The 20,292-nt window shown below is 46.8% G+C and overlaps 2 protein-coding genes across 5 annotated transcripts in view; one reads left to right on the forward strand and one right to left on the reverse strand.

Annotated features, from left to right (window-relative positions):
* The window catches only part of SRGAP2 (SLIT-ROBO Rho GTPase activating protein 2), a 114,066-nt gene extending 104,067 nt beyond the window's left edge, over window positions 1–9,999 (reverse strand). For all 3 annotated transcript variants that reach the window (XM_036398295.2, XM_036398294.2, XM_036398296.2), the window contains exons 1-2: window positions 9,918–9,999; window positions 7,880–8,458 (exon numbers count right to left, since the gene is read on the reverse strand). In XM_036398295.2, coding sequence (XP_036254188.1) covers window positions 7,880–7,946 — 67 coding nt within the window. In that variant the 5' untranslated portion in view covers window positions 7,947–8,458; window positions 9,918–9,999. The remainder of the gene's footprint in view (window positions 1–7,879; window positions 8,459–9,917) is intronic.
* Window positions 8,570–15,820, forward strand: FAM72A (family with sequence similarity 72 member A). Of its 2 annotated transcripts, XM_054517269.1 has the most exons (5): window positions 8,570–8,620; window positions 10,551–10,633; window positions 12,233–12,310; window positions 13,611–13,735; window positions 15,660–15,820. In XM_054517269.1, the coding sequence occupies exons 2-5, from the start codon at window positions 10,569–10,571 to the stop codon at window positions 15,752–15,754; spliced, it is 363 nt and encodes a 120-aa protein (XP_054373244.1). In that variant the 5' UTR covers window positions 8,570–8,620; window positions 10,551–10,568; the 3' UTR covers window positions 15,755–15,820. The 2 variants fall into 2 exon arrangements, with proteins under 2 accessions (XP_054373244.1, XP_036254359.1); XM_036398466.2 differs by lacking the exon at window positions 8,570–8,620 and having other exon boundaries at window positions 10,524–10,633.
* The last annotated feature ends 4,472 nt before the right edge of the window (window positions 15,821–20,292 follow it).

Raw genomic sequence — 20,292 nt, forward strand, 5'->3', positions numbered from 1 at the left:
ATTGTATTTGTATTTATTAACAATAAATTAATAGACATATCTATAAATTAAAATATTAAATATAAATAAATAGACAAATAGGGAGCTAAATAGGACTTTGACAGTGGATTTGCTCAATACTCCAGCCAGGAAAACAGCCCTGCCAGAGGGAAGGGATGTCAGCATCTTGGCACATCCAAACAATTCCCTGATTCTCCTTTACAGGCACTTGATCCAGCTCTGCCTTCCCAGGAAGGGGGGGAGAGCATCAGCTTTGCTTCATCTCCACTCAGGGATGGATACTCACAGTGCCAGCCATGGCCTGGGGAGCAGCTCACTCCTCTCACAGCCGTCATTTCCCAGGAAAACGCTTGAGACAGGGCCCTGCAGCCCTTCCCAGGGGAACTGGGCTGGAAAAAGGAGAATGGTCACACCCCCGGTGGCCACAGCCCTGCCCACACTGAGGAGTTACACCTGGTGGATGAGTGGAAGCTTCTTGAATACATGATCCTAGCCCAAAAAATTCCCCGTATTTTACCACAAACAGTGCTAATGAAATATGTGAATAACCCTATTTTTATATATTTTTTTTCCCTAGAAGCAGCAGAATCACATACAATGTGTTTTAGTACCACATTTTATTTTATTGCTGTAGGTAGGACAGCAAGAGCCCTGCTCCAGGGTGAACTTGCATCAAGAAAAGGATGTTGTGGAATTTCCCAATTTTCCCACCTAAATTCACAAACTCAGAGCATGACCTGCTGGCCCAGGACCCACTCAGGGACTCATTCCCAGGCAACAACTGTTGATATTTTAAGTAAATTCAATTTGCAAGCACTCCCCATCTATAAATTGCATCGTTCCCTGGTTTCCTCCCTGTAGGAAAACCATCCTCCAATGACAGCGGTACAAAAACAAACCAAAAATCCTTCCCTGCTTGCAAGAAGCCAAGAAGCTCTTCCTGGAAAGTCCTGTGATTTCAGAAGAAATAAAAATAAAACAACAAAACCAAGGTCAGATGGGGCAGGACCAACGCTGCTGCAGCAGTTGAGGGTTGGAGATTGAAATCCACGCTGGGTTTGGAGTAAATCTGATTATTTGGTTCCTTCTCAAGAGTCAAAAAGGCAGGAGCTGCTCATAAGGCAGCTCCCCTGGCCTAATTCAGCCCATTCCATAGAAAACAATGTGAATTATTGCTGGAAACCCTTAAAGACCTAAGGATTTCTGCAGCACATTTAGCAACACCTGTGATTAACGCTAAACTCAAAAGCAGAACAACTGGGTCAGGAGATTTCCAGTTTAAAAACCAGCAAATAGTTACTCTGATGGCAAAAAATTACAACGTTTTAAATGGTTCCAATCCATTTACAGCATCTTCTTGGTAAAAAAAAAAAACCACACCAGTTGAGTTTCCTCACATTACATCCATATGGTTTCTGACTTCAAACACATCCAGAGTTTTCAATGAGCATTATCCAGGGATTTCACAGAAAGAAGGCCCTGTTTTGTCTACTGGATTGCTGCAATTTGGGAAGAAAAGGGGAGAAAAAAAAAAGTAAAAATGGAGACTGGTCTCTACTGATGGAATTACTGCAAGGTCGAGACCCTTTCTCCCATTTTCTTCCACACTTTTATCCCACAATAAATCCCATAACTGCATTTGTTTCGATTGCCTACAAAGCACTGTCAGTATTCCAAGAGCAGGACACCCGTGATGTTGTAGGAATTCTCAGAGAGAAGCCATGAAATCTGTGAAAGTCATACCAAAAAATGAACTAAATAAAGTTGTGAGTAATGAATATCAACTGTGCATGGCACAGTGAAAGCCATTCAAGGGAACATGTGCTTGAACATACTTTCCATCTCAACAAAAGTTCAGATTTTTCACTCTTCATAACGACAGCTGAAAAAAAAAAAAGTTGACCAGGCAAAGAGATTCTTCCAAGTAAATCCACAAAATGGCCAAAAAAAAAAAATTAGCAAGGATTTAAAAAAAGAATAAAAGAGGAGTGGAGCCTTTTAACTGACAGGAAAAGGGAAAGATACTAATTTGTAACCTCACCACGAAAGGAAATCATTTAGAGCTGAGGAAAAATGTCCTGTCCCTTAGCTGGGAGTCAGGGAAAACTGGCTATTACCAGTAAACTTTTTATAGAATCCTACTGGAGTTACACTGGCAATTCCCTCTGCTTTTGGAGGGAACTGCAGCACTCCAGGGGATGGAGTGGCTTGGTCAGCTTTGCTCTCCAGCCTTCCAACACCTGATGAAACTGCAAAAAAAAAAAAAAAAAATTCGAAAAAAGGGATTTTGGAGCTGGAAAGAAGGCAGACTCTGCATTCCTTCACCTCTTTCCATCCTCATTAATAATCCATTAGCAGGAGTTGGACACAAAAACACAAACTATTGCTGGAAGATCAAGGCAGTCTCCCAACGCCCCCTTCCCCCTTTTTTTGGCACCAAAGGCTGCTTGGCTGGGCCAATCCAGCTCCAAAACTCAAGGGATTAGCACTATCAGGAACTGCAGAAAACCAGATGATTCCACAGCAATTCCAGAGCCCCGAGTTTGGAGCAAGTCATTGTTGCAAACAAATGGAATCACTTACAGGCACAGAGCCCTGATTAACTGCAAAAACCCCTTAAAAGGTAGTTTTACATTTTAAATGGGAACGTTAATCCAACGAGTGCAGAGTTAAAATATCAGAATTCGGGATTTTTTCACTCAACCACACCGGGGTGAGGGGTTGAAAAGTCTCTTTATAGGGTGTATTAAAAATTCTGGGAATCCCACCCAAGGATCAGTCACAGTGCGCAGTGACCAACCTGGTGACCTGAACAGGTGGTGAACACAAAGGAGAAATCAACATTTATGTGTAACATCAACACCACTGAAAAATCCCAAAGTGCACGGGTTCAGCAGTAAAATAAATGGCAGTGATCTCAGCTCGTTGATCTAAAAATCTGAAGGTAAAAAAATCCTGCAACCATTGAGAGAAATACCCAATTTTTGGTTCAAATCATCACCAAAAGCATCACACTTCCCTTCCAGCCCCCAAATTACAGCTCTGACCCCATCACAGCTCCTTTTGCCATCTTTACACCCTGAAGGGCTGGACCAGCTCACCAGGATTAAAAACTGCCCAGCATCCCTCAGGAAGATGGACCATACAAATGAGATTTCCACACAGCATTTAAGGCAAAAAAAAAAAATCACAATCAGATCAGACACACTCTCAGACATTCAACGCAGAGAGGGAAAAGGGATTTATCCAAAATTTATCAGCCATTTTGGGGAGGTTTAGGGGAAAGTTTTGAGACATTTCAGTAGCCTGAGTGTGATGGCAGCTGGGAGGTTGCCTCAAGTTGTTCTTATCAGGAATCTTCCCTCACCAAAGACAAACTCAGCTCAGCAACCACGCAGCCACCTCTGGGCTCTGCTCGCTCCTGCTGTAAATTACCTCATCCATTTGTCATATTTTTAGCACTTTTTGGGCTGGGCTGCAAGATCTGCAAGAGATGCATTTTAACCTTTGCTAGCGACTACTCAAGGACAGAAGTGGCTTTATGAGCCCTCGCTGTGTGAAAAAATGTCAGTATTAAATTTCTGCAGCTCAAATCATGGAGCTATTTACTGAGGCTTTATACAAACTAATTAAATATAAGGCTCTCGTGGGACACGAGGAGAAAGAAAAGGAGAATTAAGAGATAAATCACTGGCTTTTCTTTCCTCAGCAAGTGTACACTCCAATTTAATATATTAAACCAAAAAAACACCCTGACAGTGCTCGCTCGGGCACAGAGAGGCAGCAGCATCCCAACCTCACATGGAACAGCATAAATTAATTATCTCTGCCTCACCACAACTTGCACAAAGGAATTGGGAGAGACAATCCAGACAAGGGGATGAGCTTGAGATATCAAAGGCTCCATATGGAGTGGGGGAATCTCACTTTGCAGCTTCACAGGGCTCCCAGGCTTTGTGAGCACATGGCACTGGGAGGTATCAAAGCAGCTCTTCCCTCCCCTGCTGGCCCTGGGTCATCCTGGCAGGAGAATCCTGACTGCTTGACAAGATTCCTGCTGGAGTTTCCTCAAAAAAAGCACTCCAAGAGGTCCCTGGCCAAGAGCAGAGAGGACAAAGCATGGAAGCAACAGAGGAAGGCTGGAGGTCAAGGCAGGTGTTGGGGAAAATCAAAGTGTGGGTTAATTCCCTTCTGCAGAAGAGTGGGTTTGGAGCTGGACCTCCAGATGTTGGGGAAAATCAAAGTGTGGGTTAATTCCCTTCTGCAGAAGAGTGGGGTTGGAGCTGGACCTCCAGGTGTTGGGGAAAATCAAAGTGTGGGTTAATTCCCTTCTGCAGAAGAGTGGGGTTGGAGCTGGACCTCCAGATGTTGGGGAAAATCAAAGTGTGGGTTAATTTCCTTGTTCAGAAGAGTGGGGTTGGAGCTGGACCTCCAGGTGTTGGAGACCATGGGGTCACTGGGCAATCCAGCACATCCTCTGGGGAAAGTCAGAGGGTCAGAGTCTGGTTCCAGACACCTCCACAGATGCGCAACCAGAGCGGACAACAGGAAGGAGCTCCTCGCTCCCTCCATGCCCCCTGATCGCTGCAGGGTAACTTTGGTTAAAAAAAATCTTCAGGAATTGATTTCATTCAAATGTTTATCTCCCCACATGCACAAACCACGGGAAGGGCCAGCTGCACCCAAAATAGACAGAGAAATGGCTGTGGGGAGACAAAAAATACCTACAGCTCGTGGTTGTAGGAGGACAGAAAGTGTCACTCATCCACACCATGTCCATCCCTGGACATGTCCCTGAACTCTCAGAGCAGCCTGGGATAGTGGAAGATGTCCCTGCCCATGAGATGAGCTTTAAGGTCCCTCCCAACCCAAATCATTCCATGATTCTTTGCCCTGCTGCCCCTTTTTCAATAAAAGCCACCGAGCTTATTCAGCAACAGAAAATCAAAAATTTTGCTTCTTGATGATCTATTAATCAAGCCATTCTTTAAATGGTTTCTGATTAACCACTTAAGGCTATTAAATTTTTAAACAAAGCTCCATCATTCCATTAGCAATCATTTAAAGTGCTTAAGGAGGTGTTTGTGGATTAAGGGTTTTAAAGGGAGCCTCTAAACACCGCTCCCAGCACAGAGCCAAGCACAAAAAAACGCTGTAAGTTTCTAAATGCCAGCAAAAAATATCTGAGTTTTGTCATCAGAGGAGCAGATGCCACCTCAGAACACGTGATTCATCTCACCCCCACAGCCCCTGCTCCCCTTCCTAGCTCAGGGAAAGGATTTCAGAGTTAACATTTCCATGCTGCTCCCACAGCTGAGGGCAGAACTGGACACCAAATTCACCCTGTAGGAACCTCGGTGTGTTTGGTGAGGAGGCAGCAGCACCACATTTGTGGATTTCAATGGATTCAGCATCATCTCATCCTCCATGGGATGGAGAGTCCTGTAATTAGTGCCTGGAATCAGGGCTGAGAGATTCCCTAAGGAATCCCAGCAGTGTCCAGCTCAGGACTGAGCTATCTGTGGGATTTGCATGAGATGCATTTAGGGGAGTGATGGAAAAACACAAAACAAGCAAAGGAGCAAAGTCTCCCCCCAAAGCTGGTACCCAAAGGCAGGGAGAGAAGGATGCCCATTGTCAAAGCAGCTCCTGAAAGGTCAGGGCTGGAAAAGGGAAAGGAAAAGCTCTAAAATAAACCCTAAAATAAATCAGGAGATGTAGGACAGGGTTGCTGCAGGACTGCCCTGTCCATTTCTCTGGGATTGTCATGGTTTTGCATGAGAGACATTTAGGGGAGTGATGTAAAACCATAAAACAAGCAAAGGTTTGTGGTGTTCTGGAAGGGGCAAAGTCTCCCCCCAAAGCTGGTACCCAAAGGCAGGGAGAGAAGGATGCCCATGGTCAAAGCAGCTCCTGGGTGGGAAAGGGAAAGGAAAAGCTCTAAAACAAACCAGGGGATGTAGGACAGGGTTGCTGCAGGACTGCCCTGTGCATTTCTGAACACCTCCCTCCAAGAGATGGATCAGCAGCACCTCCTGACCCAGAGCCGAACTGGGACAGGGACAGGAGAGCATCCTGAGGTGAAGGCATCCCTGCCCTCACCCCAATTCAGGAAGGAAATCCCCTTCTCCCAGCTCCTCCAGATCCCTTCCGCCCTCCTTAACCTCCGGCAACGCTTTAGAAGGCCAAAAAGCAAAAAAAAAATTAAAATAAATCCATGTGCCACTAGTGCAATCCACTTTTGGGAGCACATTTCCAGGTCAATGACAGCCCCAGAGATGAGCTGAGCTCTGGCAGAAACGAGGAAGGCTCCTTCCCATTTTCCTGCTCTCTTGTTTGAAAAGGAAGAGGAGGATTTCTAATTTATGCAAGAGCTGAGAGGTGAGAGGATGTGCTTTGCTAATTCCAAAGCCTCCTTTCCGTGTTATTCCCAAATATTGTGACTGCCAGCTCGCATCTATCACGCACATTTTGAAGGGGTAAATAATGAAAGAGCCTACAAGCCTCTAATTTGATGCTGACTGCAATTCCCACTTCCAAAGACAGCAAGAAAACAGGAATAGAAACTAAACCAGTAAAAGAGAAACACGCCCTTCTCCATTTCTAACTTTAAGAACCTCAATATTCAAGGGAAAAAAAAAATCAAAATAAACTCTCAACACAGCTTCATATTTGCTCAAATAAGCATTTTTCAACATAAGTACCCAAACTGCTTCTAGGTGCAGGGCACAGGGGTCAGGGTAGGACATGGCTTGTAGGACAACACATTTCAATGATTTGCACCCAACAAGCAAACCCCCCTCCCCAGCAGGAGCAATAACTGAGCACCTAATTGCAAAACAATATCTTAATTGTCAATTTGAATCTAGGTTTCCTCCTCAGATTTAAATCTGGCTTTTTTTTTTTTTCCTTTTTCAAATTGCATTGATTTAACTCAATCAACCCTGCCCGAAGGCCATCTTTCCTGCATGCTCTGAGCATACCAAGCAAGTTTCAACCAATTAGATAAATCACTGAATCTCAGAACTTCCTAGCAGCGACGTATCAAGCCATGCACAAGCTCTAATTATTCTTTTAAATACGTCTCATCCTGAAAACTTCACCAAAATAAGCAGCTCAGGGGGGAATTTCACCATCTTTTATTATTTTTTTTTTTTAACCTAGGGCACATGATAGCCAGCTGAATTCTGCAGGAGACTTGCATGGTCATTGCAAAACCCACTGTTTAAATGTGTTTATTATTCCCTGTGCTGATGGGAATAATGCTGCTGCACGAGTTTTATTCATTTATTCTTTTTTTTTTTCTCTCTGTGTGTGTGTGTGTACACCCACACCCACACCGCAGCCTCGAGGTGTTACACTCCAGCACGGCAAGGAAAAGCAGGGAATGATGATGGACTCACCCCGAGGAAAATCCCGAATAATGGAAGTTTCTAGCACAAACAGCTTCCCAGGGACCCCGGAGCACAGTCCCCCATCAGCAGCAGTGGAAATATGCTCCTGTGACACTGCACAGATTGTTCAAAGATTCCCATGACAGGCAGAGGATTAAAAAGCAATTCCCTGCCTCTCATATTTCACATGCAAAGCCGTCTCTGGGAACGGCAGGCAGGAAAAGATGGATCTCCCCGAACTCAAAAATGCGGGTATTCCATTAAAAAACCCCCTTAAAAACGGCAGCATCAAAGCAGGAACTGCCCCATAGGGACAGACACAGCGCTGCAAACCCGACCCAGCTTTGTATTCCCAAAAAAAACCCCTGCAAATTCCAGGCAATCTGCAAATGATTTCCCTCTTCCCCACCCAAACATCCACTGCAAACTCCTACAATCGCCAGGCAGGCTTGCAGGGAAGGGATGGAAATAAAACCATTCCTTACCTTTAACTTGAGTGTCGTATTCAGCTATGATCTCCTTATCCTTTTTGAATTTTGCTGGCGACGTCATGTTTTCTTGTCCAAAAAGCTGAATAACCTCGAAAGAGATCCACCAGAACACGAGATATAAAAGGGAATTTTCGCTCCTCTCAGCACGATGCCTTGGCTTTCTGCTCGTCCTTCCCTTCCCCCCCCCCGCAAAAAGGGAAAAAAAATCAAAAAATCAGTCCATGGAGAGAGGGTGTGAGAGGGAGCACAGCAGCAGGAAAATGCAGATGTTGAGATCAGCGGATGGAAGAGGCAGCAGTTTTGTCTCCCTGCACCAAATCCTTGAGCAGCAGCATCAGCCTGGCGAGATCCTGCAGCCCCAAAGGCTCTTCCTGATCCTCAATAGCACAGCCAGGGAGTGGAAGTCCTTCCGCACATGTTTTGTGTGGGTTTGGTTTGCCCTTTTTTTATTTTTTTTTCCCCTCTCTTCTCTTTTTTTTTTTTATTTATTTCTTTTAATGGGCACGGAGATGATGCAAATCAAATCCCAAACGAGAGCAGCAGCAGAGGAGAAGCAGCTTTTGGTTTGCTTGCCTACAAATACAAAAAAAAAAAAAAAAAATTTATATATATATATTTAGAAAATTACTGCTCGCAGCCCAAATTTGCGATGGGAAGCAAAGCTGCCCTGACACCCTGACATTGCAAATCGTCCTTTGAGCAGCAGCAGTGCGAGGTTCCAGCTGCAGCCCCCAGGTGAACACGCCTACACCGGGACCCGGGGCACGGCTCGGACACGGCGGCTCCTTCGGGATATCCCGGGGGTGGTTTGGGGTGCAGCTCCCGGGGGAATAGGGGATGGTTTGGGGAGCAGGGATCCTTTGGTATGCGGCTCCGGTGGGAGCTGGGGTTCATTTGGGGTGCAGGTCCCGGGGGAGAATTTGGGGTTGATTTGGGGCACAGGTCCCAGAGGAGAATTTGGGGTTCAGGTTCCGGGAGAGAGAATACGGGGTTCATTTGGGGTGAAGGTCCGGGAGGAGAAGGTCCCAGGAGAGAATTTGGGGTTGATTTGGGGTGCAGGTCCCAGGGGAGAATTTGGGACTGATCTGGGGTACAGGTCCTGAGGGTTATGGGGCTGTTTGGGGAGCGGCTCCCAGGTGAATGGGGCTCCTTTGGGATGCGGCTCCAGTGGGAGAATTTGGGGTTGATTTGGGGTGCAGGTCCCGGGGGAGAATTTGGGGAGCAGCTCCCAGGGGAACGAGGCTCCTTTGGGATGCGGCTCCAGTGCGAGCTGGGGTTCATTTGGGGTGCAGCTCCTGGGAGTGCATTTGGGGTTAATTTGGGGTGCAGGTCCAGGGGAAGACTTTAGGGTTCATTTGGGGTGCAGCTCCCGAGAGAGAATTCGGGGTTGATTTGGAGTGCAGCTCCCGGGGGAGAATTCGGGGTTGATTTGGGGTGCAGCTCCCGGGGATTCCGGGGCTCTTCGGGGAGCGGCTGCGAGGCCTCCCTGGGCTGCGGCGCTGCCCCGGTCCCGCAGCATCCCCCGCTGACCGCGGGCTCGGCCCCGCCGCCGGCAGCCCCGGGCACACCGGGCGCGCCCCCGCCGGGCGGCTCCGCCCGCAGCTTCTCCCTTTTCGGTTTTCTTTTCGGGGGGGTGATTTAGGGTTCCTTCCAGCGCCCGCTGCGCCGTGCAGGGCGGGACACAACTTTTCCCCCGTCTTTTCTTTCCAAATTGGATTTGTTCCCCGTTTTTTTTGGGAGGAGGGGGAAGGAGGGCGGGCGCGCGGCCGCAGCCCCCGCGGGAGATGCGCGGACGGGAGGAAGAAATAAATAAACAAACACGGCACCCGCCGGATCCGCATCCCGCCCGGGATAGAACAATGCGGGCGGCGGGGAGAGGAAGCGTGGGGGGGTCCCGAAGGGGGGGCCGGGGTTGGGGGGACGCGGCTCGGGGCGCTGGGGAGGCGGCGGGGCCGGCGGCGGAGCGCTGCTCGTGGCCTGCCGGGGGTGGCACGGGAGGGCCGGGGGTCGGGCAGCCGGGCGGGGCGATTACCTGGGCGCTGCGGAGCCGCCTCCCGCAGCCGGGCGTCCTCCGGCCGCTGGCGCCCGCCGCCCGGTCCCCCGCACCGGCCCGCCACCGCCCCGCCCCACCCAGCGGCTCAGCCAATGGGCGCGGAGCGCTGGGTGTGAGCGACGGGCGTTATAAGCAATCAGACCTTGCCGTCCACAAGATGAGCCCGCCCCCTCTTCCCGCCGCTTGGCGCCCGTGGCACCGCCCCGCCGGCGGAGCGCGGCGCAGGGGCGGGACGAGAGTGTGAGTGACAGCAGATACAACCAATAAAAGCGACGCATGGCGCGCCTTTCCACCAATAGCCAGGCGGGAGGGGTGGTGCCACCGGATTTTTCAATGCAGTGGGTGTGGCCTGCGGCGCCCAATGGGAGGGCGCGGTCGGGAATTCAAACTGACAGGTGGGAGCGTGGCCGTTGGTGCTGGAACGGGACCGGACCGGGACGGGAACAGAAACCGGGACCGGGATTGGGATCGGTACAGGGACCAGGATCGGGACCGGATCGGGACACGAGCGGAGCGGACCGGCCCGGGCTCCCAGCCGCCATGTCGTCCAGCAGCGGCTGCACCTTCGCGGACCGGTGCGTGACCGTGCTGTTCTGCCGGTTCTGCCGGCAGGTGCTGAGCTGGCGGGGGATGCAGGCGGTGCTGCTGGCCGACACCGACACCGACCTCTACTCCACCGACATGCCGCCCTCGGGGTAAGCGCCAGGAACGGAGAAAGCGTGGGTTCTACCGGGGCACGGGGTCCTGCCAGCCCCGGGGGACACGGCTGGAATGGCTCCGAAATCCGCTGTCACCGGCAGAGCGGCCCCGCAGTGTGGCGGTGCTCACAGGGGTCCCAGGATGAGGGAGGAGATGAGGATCTTGACTCCGTGTCTCAGAAGGTTGATTTATTATTTTATGATTTATATTATATAGTATTCTATTATATCATATATAATTATCATATAGTACGATATAATTATATATTATATACTATATTTATATATTATATTTTATTATATATATTATATAGTTATAAGAATATTATATACTAAAACTATAATAAAAGAATAGAAGAAAGGATTTCATCAGAAGGCTAGCAAGAAAAGGAAAAGAATGATAATAAAATCTTGTGACTGACCAGAGAGTCTGATCCAGCTGGGCTGTGATTGGCCATTAATTAAAAACAACCACATGAGACCAATCCCAGATGCACCTGGTGCATTCCACAGCAGCAGATAACCATTGCTTACATTTCGTTTCTGAGGCCTCTCAGCTTCTCAGGAGAAAAACATCCTAGCAAAAGGATTTTTCATAAAATGTGTCAGTGACACTGCAGAGCACGGGTTACCCCATCCCTGCATCCCCAGTCCCAGCAAAAAGTGAGGCTGTGCCATGCAGGGCAAACCCAAATTTTAATTTAATCCATCCCTAGGGATGACACAGGCTCAGCAGGCACAGGAAGCTCCTCCCGCCTGTTCCCAAAGCGAGGATTAGAATTTGAAATAAAGACCCACAAACAAAACAAACCTGATCTGTCACTGCTGCCAGGGCTCTCCCCTGGCTGGGCTCAGCTTTCCCATAGCCAGATTTGAATAGTAAGGAAATCAGGTTGTGAAATGACATGGTAATCAAAAAGTATGGGTTGGAGAGGAGATAAGCAGTCAAAGGTTTGGGTTTAGACATCCCTGAGGTTTTGTTCTGTTTCAGAGCTGGGATTTGGCAGCAATGTCCCTGAGCAGGGTTTGATGGCAGTGCCACACTGAGCACCAAGGCTCTGGCATCTCCTGCTCTTTGCAGCTTCTTCTTCACTGGGAAGCCTCTTAGAGCATTTCCATCTTTATTTGTTAATATTTTCAGGGTTTCAGCACCAAACTCTGCTTTTCTCAGTTCAAAAGAATGTTCAGGAATAATCAGCCAGGTCTGGCAGAGCTCAAAACTCAAAGCTTTCTGCTCTGGCATCTCCTGCTCTTTGCAGCTTCTCTGCCCCTCAGGATGCTCCTAAATAAGCACTGGGAAGCCTCTTAGAGCATCTCCATCTTTATTTGTCAATGCTTTCAGGGTTTCAGCACCAAACTCTGCTTCTCTGGGCTATCTTAAGAGGATTTTTGATACTCGTGCAACGTCACGTGGGTCTGTTATTCAAATTTCCATATGAGGGGGGCTGAGAGTCAGAAGGAAAGTAGAATAATGTGGTTTAAACCACCCAGGACCAATGGCAGCGTCGCTTTGTGGTGACTTCAGCCCGGTGTCATTGTGACCCTGAGGCTGTGAACCACCACAAATCCAAACTTTTGTGCATTTCCCTCCCCCAGAACCGTGGATTTCATCGGGAGCTGCTACTTCACTGAGATCTGCCAGTGCAAAGTGAGGAACATCGCCTGCTTGAAGTGGTGAGCAGCTCACACCCACCCCACAGGCGTCCCAGCCCTGTGTCCCTTCCTCTGTCACCTCCTGCAGCTCAGGAGTTATGGGCTGAAGGAACAGCTTGCCTTCCTTGGTGCAAATTTAATGCTGCTGGGGAGAAAAATCAGGGTATTTCTGTGAGTCCCCAGTGGAAATGTGACAGCATTTTCAGGAGGATGAGTCTCCTGAAAGCTTCTGTGCCACCTGCCCGATGGAATGTGTGCCTCAACACTGAGATTTCTCTGTGAATAAGGCCCCAGCAAGAAGCAGTTACTCATTCTCTAATTAATAGAACATCCTCTTGGCAGATTGCGTTGCTGGGAGCAGATGGAACATGCTGTCGCTGAAGTTCTTGGAGTTCTTTTATCCTCCTTAATAATGCTTGATATTTAAGGGTGAAAACAACAACTCCCAAAGAGCTCACAGTTATCTGAGAGAATTCTTTCCGCTCCCTGATGGAGATTTTTACCTTTCTCAGGTTTGAACAATTGGGGGGTTGTGATAGGGAGAGAGAATTCTTTCTGAGAGAATTCTTTCAGCTCCCTCATTGAGATTCTTACCTCTTTCAGGTTTGAACAATTGGGGGGTTGTGATAGGGACACAGTATTTTGGTTTTTAGATAGAAGTAGAGAAACAGAAGTATCTCCAGGTATTTCTAATACCAGAGCACATGAAAATGGATAAATGCTTGTTATGGTTTCAGTCTAGGAGAGTTGATAAGGGTCAATAATGGCCCAGAGCAGCTGTGGCTGCCCCATCCCCATCCCTGAAGTGTCCAAGACCAGGTTGGAGCACCCTGGGATGGTGGAAGATGTCCCTGCCCATGGCAGGGGGCGGAAATGGATGAGATTTAAGGTCCTTTCCAAGCCAAACCATTCCATAATTCTCAGTTTCATCACTCCTGCTGCTGGCAGCCTCCTGTGCACAGTCCTTGTGTACAGGTGAATTTTGGGTGTGAGGAATTTCTCTGCTGGTTGGAATCACTGCCCTTCCAAAGGAAAACAAATAAATCCACCAGCATTTGTTGGTATGTAAACTAATCTGGGTTACACAATTTAGGTTACTAAACACTTCTCTGTGTGCCAAAGATCTAAAACTCAGATATTCTGTAACTCCCAACAGATGTTCCCTAAATATTTCAGATACTCGTTTCACCCTGTTCCCTTAACCCTATCAAAACACCAGCATTACACAAAGCCCTGGCACTGGGGCTGTTCAACTGGAGCTGGAAAAAGCCCCCAAGATCCACCTCTGTCCCCAGGCTGACTCTTTCCCTTGCTTTTCCAGTGGGAATGTTGTTGGCTACCACGTCATCTGTCCCTGCAAGCCCTGCCTGCAGTCCTGCAACAACGGCCACCTCTGGATGTTCCACAGCCAGGCCGTGTTTGGCATCAACAGGCTGGACCCTTCTGGTGAGGGACACCTTGGCTTCCTTCCTTTCCCTAAAGTCCTCGTCCCCCATCACAGAATTCACAGAATTCACAGAATCACTGGGTTGGGAGGGACCTCAAAGAGGATGGAGTCCAACCCAGATCCAACCCCTCAACTGAACCCTGGCACCCAGTGCCACATCCAGGCTTTGTTAAACACCCCCAGGGATGGGGACTCCACCACCTCCTCAGTCCCCGGGAATTTCTAAAATTCACAGAATCACCAGGGTGGAGGAGACCTCAAAGATCATCAAATGTAACCCAGCCCCAGCAGCTCACTAAACCCTGGCACCCAGTGCCACATCCAGATTTGTGTTAAACACACCCAGGGATGGGGACTCCACCACCTCCTCAGTCCCTGGGAATTCCCAAAATTCACGGAATTCCCTGAATTCACAGAATCACCGGGTTGGGAGAGACTCAAAGATCATTGAGTCCAACCCAGCCCCAACCCCTCAACTCAACCCTGGCCCCCAGTGCCACATCCAGGCTTTGTTAAACACCCCCAGGGATGGGGACTCCACCACCTCCCCGGGCAGAACATTCCAGAACTTTGTTGTCAGATTATGCTCTTTTCTGACCCAGAGATGGGGCAACTCAGAGGCATCTTAAAAACTTTTATTCCATTTTCAGTCTCATGTGAAGGGTGAGACAACACAGGTGTTATAATTCACACCATCACAATCAGAAGTTAACTATTTCCTAATTACAACACATCACAAGTGTTTCTTGGCCTATCAGCTTTTGCCACACCATGCTGTAAATGCCTAATTCTCTACAAATTCATTTCCCACACTTTATCACCCTTTCAGGAAAAAACTTTTCCCTGCTATCCAGCCTGTATTTCCCTTGGTGCAGCTCGAGGCTGTGTGCTCTGGTTGTGTCAGTGCCTGGAGACAGAGCCCAGCCCCAGCTGAGCACAGGCACCTTTCAGGAGCTGCAGAGTGATGGGGGCACCCCTGAGTCTCCTTTGCTCCAGGCTGAGCACCCCCAGCTCCCTCAGGGCTTCCTCACAGGGTTTTGGGCTCTTCCAAACCCATCTCAGCCTCATTGCTTGCTCTGGATGAGGAGGAGGAGAAGGAGAACTTCCCTTCCTCTCAAACCAGGGGGATGATGAGCACAAATTCCCTTCCCTGCACACCAGGGAGGTGATGAGCACCCCTTCCCTTTCTCTCAGACAATGGAGGATTGATTAACTAATAAAACACTGCTAACAAAAATATTTATATTTTTAACTTAATTTTTAAATATTTTGTCACATAGACTTATGCTACAGTGTAAGTTTTCTTAGCTAATCATGCTGTAACACACAAATCTACAGTACTGCATTCTCAACTTCTTGTTTACCTTTTATTTTTACCTTTTTTTCTGTATCTTAAACTCTAAAACTTTAAACTTTCTTCTTCTTAACATGTTAATTTAACAGAAATAATATTTCTGTTATATTATTTTAATATAATAGTTATATAATTATATATAATGGTATATTTTTTATAATATATGTTATATATTTAATAATATTTGTTATGTGTTTTATGTTAATATAATTATATATGTAATATATAATGTTATACAATTATATATTGTTATATTATTTTATAATATTACTTATATAATTATTTTAATATTAATTTTATATAATATTCTTATATATTTATATAAATAGATAATAATAAATTTATATAAATATATAAATATTTATCCTCTGAATTGGGCTGAAAAATAAACAACACTCCAAGATCACTTTGAAGGAAGATAGAAAATAGATTTATTCACCATGAACATGACTTGCTGGGTTTTGCAGGGATTAATTTCTCTCAAAATAGACAGTTGTGCAACTCAAAAATAAGGTCCCAATCCAAAAATATCTCTTTTTTTCCCCCCTCCTTTGTCTCCTTCCCACCAGGTGTGAATGTTTTGCTGTGGGGCAACCTGCCAGCTCTGGAGGAAAGCACAGAGGGAGACACGTCCTGCACCTCCGAGGAGGAGTTCATCAGATAAATTCCACCTGCAGGACCTCCCCTGCACTGGTGGCCTGGCTGTTTGCTTTGGATTCATTTCATTTCACCTGGTGGCTCATCAGAGCTTAAACAGCAGGAAAAAAAAAAAAACTCCAGGAAATCTGGAAAAAAAATCAAAAAAATTGAATTCTTCTTGCTCTTTCCCTATAACCTTCCCTGGACTCTGCCTGAGCAGATCCACCTTGGAAATGCCAACACTAAGGGCATTTACTCAGCTCTGTTTTGCTTTTTATTCTTAACCCCTCTACAGCTGATAATCCTTCTTTTCTTCTTCCCCAAAGCACTTTTCACAGAGCAAAACCTCTCAGCTGCTGCTTTTCTCAGTTCAAAAGAATGTTCAGGAATAATCAGCCAGGTCTGGCAGAGCTCAGAACTCAAAGTTTCTGCTCTGGCTCTGGCATCTCCTGCTCTTTGCAGCTTCTCTGCACCTCAGGATGCTCCTAAATAAGCACTGGGAAGCCTCTTAGAGCCTTTCCATCTTTATTTGTCAATGCTTTCAGGGTTTCAGCACCAAACTCTGCTTTTCTGGGTTATCTTAAGAGGATTTTTGATACTCGTGCAACGTCACTTGGGTCTCTACTGAAGTTCCCATATGAGGGGGGCTGAGAGTCAGAAGGAAAATAATAAAACCGTGTTTTATTATTATTATTAATAAAGCCATGTTTTATTACCCTGGTTTTAACCACCCAGGACCAATGGCAGCATAATAATAATAATAATAATAATAATAATAATAATAATAATCAGGGTTCTGTCTCCACAGAGATCAAGTTCATGGTTTTTCTCCCTGATCAAACCTAAATTCTGCAGTTTCTTAGTAGAACTTCAAGGCTACACTGGAGGTTTTCTTCAGGGCAGCAATAAAACCCATCCACTTTCATATATATATATATATATATATATATATATACATATATATATATATATATATATATGTATATATATATATATATATATATATATATATATATATATATATATATATATATATATATATATATTTCCTCTCTCCTAAACAAAACTCAGTTATGAAATTGGGTCTTTTTAGAGAAAGCAAAAAAGAAAAAAAAAAAGTTAAGTGTTTGGTGTTGATGCCTAATTTTCCATCCTGAGGTGCACAGACAATCTGGTTCCTGTAGGTAATGAATTCAAAGCTCATTTTCTGAGTTGTTAACAAGCCTTGATGTTTCATTTCTGAACTAAGGGCTGTCCCTTTGAGCTACTCACCTGAAGGCCACCAATAAAAAATTCCAGATAAAATCATGTCAGAGAACAGAGGGAACTTTTAAATTTGGATTGATGCTGAATAAATCTCTCTGTAGGCTCCTGTGATACTTGAAAGGGGTGCAATGAATTGTCTCAGTATTTTTACTGCTCATTATCCATTTCTTAATTAATGGTACTACCTCTTGTGCACTGTTTAAATGTATATTGGTGTATATTTGTATGTGTGTGTCTTGCTTTGAATTCCTGTGTTGTGTCTGCCCAGGAAATAAAAGCTTTGGACTCTGGAGTCTTCAGTGCTGTCATAAATATGGATGTGTAATGATATCAGATAATCAAAACAATGAAATAGCAGCTTGGATTAAAAGAGTAGAATAATTAGGGTTTTAGTGTTATGAATTTGTTTTAGACAACCCAAAAATAGAATCACTTCAGGCTGACAGACCTGACAGTTTCTCAGTCTCACTTAACCCTTCTATAACTCAATATCCCAATTTTTTCCAGCTTTCTGTGATCACTACAGCATCAAGCTGCCAAGGTGACACCTCAAAAAAAAAAAAAAATCTTTTTCCCCAGCAGAATTCATGAGCTAAAAATAAATCTGATTATTTTTGCATAAGCACCACAATAGTTCAAACCTCACTGTGCCTGTTGCCTCCTCTCCAGCTCTTGTCATTTGTAACCTTCAGCACTCTGAGCCAGCAGCTCCTCTCCCACAGGGAAGCAAAGGATGAATTCCTCCCCATCCAATCTGTAATTCTGGGGGTTTCTTTGCTCCCCATCTGTACACACAGAACTGGAACTTCTGCCATGAACTCGCTCCAACAGGCCTGTGCAATTAAAGCAGCTCACCTCATCAGCTGGAAATTAGGAATGAGGCACTTTTGAAGGAGTTCAGGCCTTTCTTCCTGGCAGTAAAGAAGTTGTAGGTATTGTACACAAAGTATGCAAATATCCCCCATTGCCCCAGCTGTCGTGGATGCCACCAAGGTAATCAATCATGGCCAGGGCTGCTCCTTTCTGTCTGAAATTAAAAAAATATCTGAGTGAGCAGTTTGTGTTAAAGCCACAGCAGCTCATTGCCAGAACCCCAAAGTCTGGGGTTGTTGCCAAGGATCACCAGGGTTATGGACGGATTTAACCCCAAACTGGCACAAAATCAGATCAGAAACACTCCCAGGCCCTTCACCCCACCCAAAGCTGTGTTTGGAATAAACAGCTCAGCTCTCTGCTTTGCTTTCTGTCTGGTTTTTGGCACATCAGAGGTGTTGGTGCTGTGGCACAGCCCTGCAATCTGCTGTGGAGCCCAAACCCATGCAGAAGGAGGAAGAAGAAGCATGAAGAAGAAACCTGGGATGACACCCTGTGCCCTCCATCTTGCATACTAAAAATCCCCAAACTCAAATTTCCCACCTAAGTAATGCACCTACACCGCTCTCTGTAATCTATTGCACACTTTGTGGATTCTATCTTCAAGTCTGGGAAACTTTCTCCATGGGTGAGGGTCAAAGTCAGAGCTCCCCTGGGGGTCAGGACACCCCAGAGCAGGCACAGAAATATTCCCTGTGTGCCCTGGGTTTCCACAATTCCCCTCCTGCCATGGGGAACCCTGAAAATACCACAGTGCTGCTCACCTGAGCGATGACCTCAGGGTGAAGGAGGAGGAAGAAGGAGGATGAAGAAGAAACCCAGGACCATGTGCCCTCCATCTTGCTTCCATCCCCGACATACTAAGAATCCCAAAACCTCAATTTCTCACAAGTGATCCACCTGCACTGCTCTCTGTAATCTATTGCACACTTTTGTGGATTCTTTCTCCACGGATGAGGGTCAAAGTCAGAGCTCCCCTTGGGGGTCAGGGCACCCCAGAGCAGGCACAGAAATATTCCCTGTGTGCCCTGGGTCTCCACACGTTTCTGCAAGGCTCTGCAGTGTCCTGGCACCGAGAGCTCTACTGGAGCCCTTCCCTCTGTGCCCATGGGCTGCACCTCCTGAGCCACCCCAGAGCTCAGCCAGCAGATCTGAGCATCTTGTGCAACACAGACTTGCAGGCTCAGGGTCACAGACTGGTTTGGATGAGGACATTTGGAGCTGGGATTTGATGATCTCTAACTCCAGTTTGGTTTTGGAGTCACAGTGTGATCACTGTTACTGGTAGCCAGCCATCTTCCTCTCTGCAGGGCACAAAATCAGCTGGAGGGGTGAGGGAAACTCAGAGCAAGACAGTGACAAATTGACACCTCTCCATATTAAATAAGAATTACTGGGAGAAAAAGCCCATTTAAATCTTCTTCCTTATTCCAGAACAGCCTAAAGCCTCATCACAGCCTCACATTTATGTACCACCATTGATCCCAGAGTGCTTTACAGTGACAAACAGCCAGGAATTCTCCTGCCACTGAACTGCAGCCAAGTGCAGGCTGCAGAGCAGCTGCCAAGCAGGCAGAGAGTGGCCAGGCAGTGCTGAGGCATCACCCTGGGATGAAGTTCAGAGGGTTTGACCTCCAAACTCCCAAAAAACTCAGTTCCTTCTCAAACCAGGACGGATCTCCACCAGCACAAACCCATCAGGGATCACCCTGGGATGAAGAAGGTCACAGTGTGATCTCCATCAGTATAAACCCATCGGTGATTGCCCTGAGATGGAGAAGTCCACAGTGTGATCTCTATGAGCTCAAACCCATCAGTGATCACGCTGGGATGAAGAAGTTCACAGTGTGATCTCCACCAGCACAAACCCATCAGTGATCACCCTGGTATGAAGTTCAGAGCTCAAACCCATCAGTGATTGCCCTGGGATGAAGAAGTTCACAATGTGATTTCCCCCAGCACAAACCCATCAGTGATCACCCTGGGATGAAGTTCAGAGCTCAAACCCATCAGTGATCACGCTGGGATGAAGTTCACAGTGTGATCCATGGAGTCAGATTCATCACTCCTTCTTTTCCTGTGAACCCTGCAAATACAACATGAAGAAGGGGGAAAACAAGACAAGGAGGGGAAAAAAAAAAAAACAAAAAAAAAAACCAAGAGGGACCAAATACAGATTTGAGGCAGCTCAAATCCCTGGTGCCTCCCTTGTGATGCCAGCTGAGCTCTGCCAGGGTGAAGCAGCCCCAGGCCCCTCTGCAGCGCTGCCATCTGCATGGCAGCCTGGGCACAGCCCAGTGCAGCCTCACGGGGCGCCAGGCTGAGTTTAACAAGTCCTGATCTCCCGCATTTCTGTGCCTGCGCTGCTTTCCTGGGGGGAAATGCTAATTAAAACCATCCACGCTGGGATCCCTCCCTGCTGGG

The sequence above is a fragment of the Molothrus ater genome, chromosome 25 (assembly GCF_012460135.2).
Source record: "Molothrus ater isolate BHLD 08-10-18 breed brown headed cowbird chromosome 25, BPBGC_Mater_1.1, whole genome shotgun sequence".
NCBI lineage: Eukaryota > Metazoa > Chordata > Aves > Passeriformes > Icteridae > Molothrus > Molothrus ater.